Genomic DNA, 6,000 nt, shown 5'->3' with positions numbered 1-6,000 from the left:
ATGGGCTGAGCTGACTCTGTCCCGCCTAGCACAGAAAGGTTTCTGTGGGCAGCGCTCTCTCATGGGCTGGCTCTGAGGAGCAGTGTCTGGTCTGCGGAGCTGACCTCTTCCAGCCTGGGCACCTGACACGTTGGCCGTGAGACATTCCAGACAAAGGCAGCCTCTCACTTCTTTTCCTTCAGTTCCACAAGCTCGTGTGTGCCCCTCAACAACTCTTTCTCCTCTAGCGCTCCTGAATGTGACCAACTGAAACAGAAGAACCGCAACGGAGAAGCACATCGGCCAGCACACCCCAGCCCCCAGCGAGACCCCCAGAGCCCAGGGACACCAAAGGTTCCTGTCCGCCCCGCAGTAAAGGAACCTCGGCAGTCATTGAAGGTACGCCCTGAACTTACATGACCACATAAATTACGGCTGCTAGTGATACCCTTCCTGGATCTGTCTTTGAAGAAAGTAGGATAGAACCTGCCTCTTGTACAATTTTTTCTTGTTTTGCATTATTTGAAAAGCCCTTTGTCAGAATGTGGAGGTGAGAGTTCCTGTTCCCTCTCTGAAAGGCCGTGGTGGCCCTGGCATCTCATCCTCCCTTCTGGCCAGGCACCCCCGTGCCTCCTGCCAGCATCAGAACCACCATCCTCACAGCTGCACACAGAGAACAGGCAAACGAGGGGCGCAACATGTTGTTTTATTGATGCAAGTACGTCCAGTCACACCAATAGCTGACATCCTGCATTATGGTACAGCTTGATACTCAGAGTTCATCTCGAAATACCAAAACATCAGAGTTAGGGTATGTATCAAATTGGAAAAACAAAATAGCAAATGTAGACACTGTGGCAGGTCGGCACTAGAACTGATAACCCAGTGAAGTGCACACTGATGTGGAAGCTCCTTAACACGTGGACAAAAAAGGTTCTAACATTGTATTCCAAATATAGACTCTCAAGTTTTAAACCTTTATCTCAAATACATAAAGCAGTATGTACTATCAGTATACAGTATGTACTATCGAGAACATCTGAAAAGTGCAAAAACACTGTGACAATACAGTGTGAATATCCTCGCTCCACCCAGGGCTGACGGCGACATCAGCAGCAGATCACAAAGCCACCTCCCCCCGAGGCGGCGGCGTCACATCTCCAGGCTCTCCCAGGAGTTCTGGGAATTGGCCAAACAGATCCATCCTCACCCAGGCCTCCCAGCTGGAGGCTCTGGCAAACGCCAGCCATGTGGGGAGAGAGAGGGTTAGTAGTTCGAGGTCTGCTTGGGTGGAATGAAAGCCCGCCAAGAGGGAGACAGTCAGCGTGGACTGCCCACTTCTGGCCTTGGAGGGAGCAGGGCTGTCGTGGTCCCACGGCCAGGAAGTCAGACAGAAAATGGAGTGCACGCCTCGAGTCCTGGTGTGAAAAACAACTCCAAATGTTGGGTAGTTGTATGTGCATGGGCTCCGGCAGATACGGGCCTGGCTAACTTTGGGTTTCAGTTCCACTAGGGGTGCCCCCCAGCCCAGAGGGAAGGAGGGTACTGATTTGTAAGTTGCTTCTTTTCACTTTGTACTTGGACTTCAAGGTGGCTTTCAGTGTCCCCTTCCTTCACTGTACTGTGTTTTCACTTCATTACGGCTAAGCGTGTCAAAGTGATAGCATGGAAAACTGACAATTCCATGATTCCCCTCCTTACGTTATTTGAGATTTTCTCTTTTCCTAAAATGTAGTTGAGTGATTTGCCAGACATATTCCAACAGAAAATACGCTGCCAGGTATCTCCCTTCCCTCCCCACTGACCCCGATAAATCCCTGATAAAGGAAAATGAAAATGTAAACTTTGGAAAGCCCATGTTCAAGGTGCACTTCTAGAAATAAGCAAATGAGACCCCCGGCCACCCGAGCCCTTCCTGCCGGACCCTCGCAGGCCTGGGCACTGAGGGCAGCACTTTCCCGGAGCCTCCAGCGGCCCAGCTGCGGGCGAGACCGGCCTCCAGTACCCTCTAAGGCACTAACCCCGACATCAGAGACACTGGCTGGAAAGGAGGCAGGGCTCACGTTGGTTTTGGTTGGGTTTTTTTAAATATTTTTTTTGTAAGATGTTAATAATCAAAAGTAGAAAATAAAAATCTACATTTCATTAGAATAAGATGTTATCATGGACACCATCTCCCATGATACTCTTTCCCCACCCCTCCCCAAAGCAGGGCCCTGCCCTGTTATTTAAAGTAAACAAAAGAACTTTGTTAAGTGCCAAAGGTTGATGCATGAAATAATTATTTTTTCTTCATAAAAGTTATGTACAAAATGGACCCCAACCAGTGAGGCCTCCTCATCTCAACCCATATCAATCAAGATTAAAACTCAGTACATAAGTGTGCTTCATCCAGCGTCTGCAGGCCGCATCCGTGCCTTCAGGCTCTGTTAAGGAGAGTGGTCCTAAAGGTGGGCAGGGAATGGGGAAATGGTCAGGCGGCCGCAGGCCCTTCCCCCGGGCAGGCCTGTGCAACTAGGGGACGTCTGGCTGCCAGGAACCGGCCATGGAGGGAGGGTCAGAGAAATTCAAACCCCAGGTCCTCAGGGATGCTCCCCCACCTCATCCTTTCCCTTCCTTATAGACTCGGGCATGGGGGTTGGTCGTGGGGTCCCGAGACTGCTCCTGGAGTTCTCCTACCTGAGGGTCTTCCAGCTGTCCTTTTCCATGTGGTTTTCTGGACCTTCACTTTCAAAGGAGGCGATGAAGAGAGCTGAGAGACGAGAAGACCCTCAGAAGCCATGTCCACACACGGTCAGTCTGCCCCTGACACACATACCCTTCTCCAACCCTCCCTTCCAGGGTGGAGTGAGGCCCAGGAAGGAACTCCCAGACCAAGAAGGCAGTGATGTCTGGCCCAGGATGGTCCCCAGGGGTCTGCTATGTGGGGCCCCCAGCTGCCTGGGGACTCTTGAGACTTCTCTGGTTCCGCAGCGCTGACCCAGCCCCATCCTCGCTCTCAGGAGCCCGATCTCTTCTTGTCCTTCATCTCTCGTCTGCTCGCATCCCACCCTCATGCACTCTCCCCTGAGAGCTGAGCTTCCCCTGTGTAGCATGGGAATAACCACCCCACGTCAGAGTGACTTTTACAGTGTGTACCTGGGCAGGGGGCGCTCACCTTCTTCGCTGTAGATGGGAGCCGTCAGCAGGTAACTCTGAATCTTCTTATCCTTCTCGAAGGGACACTCCACCTGTGTCCATGTCATGAACTCATGGATCTGCCTGGAGATCTCCCAAAATTTCTGAAGGGTCAGAAGATTTGTCACTGTAAGCTTGAAAACCTTGGTTAGGGAAGGGGACGTAGGCTCTGCTTTCAGCCTGCTGCTCGCCTTCTTGGTCCCAGCGAGACAGGGCAGCAGCCCTACAGAGCCAGCTTGGACCCCAGAAGGACCCACGCACAGCACAGCACCGCCAACCAGAACACACCCTGACCTCACTCTCCGGGGTCCTTGAGTTGTCGAGCTCTGTAACCAGCTCACCCACCCAGAGCTAGAGCCACTGCACACCCAGAGGTCACTTGGCAGCCATGACCCTCCCTGGGTAGGGACAGGGCACGGGGCTGAGCTAACCTTGAAGTTAATGTGTCCGTTGGGCAGGTGGTTGGTGTGGATTTTGTGCAGGAAGTAGATATCCTTGACAAAGAGGTTGAACACGGGGATGACGATCTTCTCCCGACTGCTGTTGGCCGTCTGGGACCTCTGCGTGGCCCCCTGCAGGGCTGTCCGGTAGTTGCAGAAATTGCTGGACGGGTCCATGTGGTGCTGTGGGCAGACGGGAGGATGTGGTGGGCACTGCACCCCCACAGCCCTCAGACCTGCTCAGGACACCCTCTGCAGGAACCAGCTCTGGGCAGCCCATCGTTTCCAGGAGTGAGCACAGCAGGGGAGGCGCAGAGGGCACCGGGCTGTGCACCAGGCCAGGCCTTTGGGTTAGGGTCCGAGCATCACAGGAAAAGCTGGAGAGAAGTCTCAGCAGCTCGCTCACACCTCTTCCTTCCCTCCTGAGTATGTGTCTTAACCTTCAAAACCTTCCTCTGCCCTTTCGCAGAGGCTGACAGCCCCAAACCTGACCAGCTCCACAGACAAACTCTTACAAAAAACTGGATTCTGTGATCAGGTACATCTGGTCAAGACTGCATACTCACTGGCCAGCCCCTGGGCCACCCAGATGACCCAGGACCTCAGGGAACAGGCCAGTCTGCTTGGTCAGCCTTGCCCAGCCTGAGGCTATTGGCCTGCCTTTGCCAAACCCCTATTAATCTCTGCCCAGAATTCTGCTTTAGGCAGTGCCGGTTCTGACTGAAGTCCCGAAGCCCGAGGATGCGTGGGCCGCCCGCCTCCCAGGGGCAGCGCGGCCAGGCCTGCTGACACGCCCGACACCAGACAGCCCTCAAGGCAGCACGTCCTCACAGGGGCTGAAGCACGATGGGAGCCCCCTCCTGAGGCTGACACCTACCTCTAAGACGTCGAACTTTGCCGTCTTGACCTTGGACCACGTTTTCTTCAGCCTCGCCACAGGACTGAGGTTCATGCCAGCTGCAGGGGGTGACAAGCAGGGTGAGGGTCGGGGGAGGCAGGCCCCGCAGCACCGGAGGGGGACCCCGGGGGCCGCACACTCACAGATGATGGCCATCATGGAGTTGAAGTTGCCGATGTTGAAGCACTCTCGGGCCACGTCAATGAAGAACTCCAGCATGCGGGTCCGGTGCTTCTTCTTCACTACCTGGAGGGCGGCCAGACCACTCAGCTTGGGTGCCACTGGGGGTCGTCCCCTGCAGCCCCAGCCCCTGAAAGGCAGCCTGATGGGGAGCTGCCTGTGCCCACAGAGGCTGTGGGACCGGGTTGAGGGGACATGCCCAGGCTGCAGAGGCAGGAGATGAGGCCGTGGTGGTTTGATGCTGGGCCAAGGGGCGGGAGGGCAGGCAGAGGGGACCATGCTGGGCACAACAGGGTGCTTCCACAGTGGGTCACTGTAGTAATTTAAGTCATCGCTTTGGGGCGGGGGCGTGGTACTTGCAAGGCCTTGGCAATAAAAGTTTCCTGACTCCACTTACAAAATTTCATCCTCTGTGGGGAAGGGGAGGCAGAGCCTCAGGGGACACCGTGGGGTCAGGAGGAGACTGCGCCCCACTGGGGCCGCTGTGCAGCACTCACCCGGCACACCTCGGTGGCCACCAGCATGCTGAGGCAGTTGAACCAGTTGTCGTAGGCCTCCAGGCTGTAGGTCTTGGTCATGTCCCCTCGGCACTGTGGGGACATGGCAGGTCAGAGGGCGCACAAGGACCCTGGCAGTGGGTGCTGCTCCACCCCCACCCTGAGAACCAAGGAGCCAGGAGAGGAATCTGTGAAAGCAGGGAGGGGCGGGGGTGGGGCTGCTGGACGGGCCCCCAGGGGATCCCCCCAAGCCCTGCAGGGATCAGCTTGGAGGCCTCTGGGAACACCGCCTCCTGCCCAGCATACATCACCCTGCATGGCCGTCGTCCACCCCTGGAGCAGGTGCCAGGAGACCAGACCCACGCGCGTCAGTTGTGAGCCCCCCTCCAGAGCACCCTCAGCCCTCACCCTGTGCTTGTCCCGGGAGTCCATGTGGCTGACAATCTGCATCAGGTCCTCAGGGTGGATGCTGCTGACTCTCTCCTGGGGGGAACAGGGAGACAGCACAGGAGGGGTGACCATCTGCCCTCCTCAGGCCAGCCCCACCCTCAGGGCACAGAGTGTGTCCAGAGCAGCAGTCAGGACCTCGCTGCCTGGGTGGGCACCACAGCCACAGCCCTTCCTCAATCAAAGCGCCCAGTGGACAGGGCCCCCAGAAGTACCCCAGGGGTCTGGAAGGCCCCCCTGGGAGCAGGAGGACAGGACCGTGTGCAGAAGCTTCAGGGTCATGGCTGCTACATGCAGGGTACCTGCCCAGCCCAGGGCGCAGGCAGGACTAGGGGGACCAGAGCCAGTGGGAGGAGCTCTGCCCCTGGAAGCCCCTGCCATG

At 56.4% G+C, this 6,000-nt stretch overlaps 1 protein-coding gene and 1 long non-coding RNA gene across 4 annotated transcripts in view; one reads left to right on the top strand and one right to left on the bottom strand.

The window, feature by feature from the left end:
- Positions 1-245: 245 nt before the first annotated feature.
- LOC120860460 lies at positions 246-4,585 on the top strand. The gene is made up of 3 exons (XR_005720330.1): positions 246-378; positions 2,603-2,772; positions 4,288-4,585. It is a non-coding gene; the product is annotated as an uncharacterized LOC120860460 (long non-coding RNA).
- Positions 667-6,000, bottom strand: part of LOC120860457 (ras-GEF domain-containing family member 1A) — a 39,283-nt gene continuing 33,949 nt past the window's right edge. For 2 of the 3 annotated variants that reach the window (XM_040236269.1, XM_040236268.1), the window contains exons 6-12: positions 5,580-5,654; positions 5,172-5,264; positions 4,638-4,740; positions 4,474-4,553; positions 3,137-3,779; positions 2,659-2,731; positions 667-2,423 (exon numbers count right to left, since the gene is read on the bottom strand). In XM_040236269.1, the coding sequence (XP_040092203.1) occupies positions 2,399-2,423; positions 2,659-2,731; positions 3,137-3,779; positions 4,474-4,553; positions 4,638-4,740; positions 5,172-5,264; positions 5,580-5,654 (1,092 nt within the window). In that variant the 3' untranslated portion in view covers positions 667-2,398. The remainder of the gene's footprint in view (positions 2,424-2,658; positions 2,732-3,136; positions 3,780-4,473; positions 4,554-4,637; positions 4,741-5,171; positions 5,265-5,579; positions 5,655-6,000) is intronic. The other variant, XM_040236270.1, reaches the window with a different exon arrangement.

Source organism: Oryx dammah, unplaced genomic scaffold, assembly GCF_014754425.2.
Source record: "Oryx dammah isolate SB20612 unplaced genomic scaffold, SCBI_Odam_1.1 HiC_scaffold_11077, whole genome shotgun sequence".
Lineage (NCBI taxonomy): Eukaryota > Metazoa > Chordata > Mammalia > Artiodactyla > Bovidae > Oryx > Oryx dammah.
The sequence above is the reverse complement of the archived record's forward strand: the minus strand, read 5'-3'. Positions and strand labels throughout refer to the sequence as shown.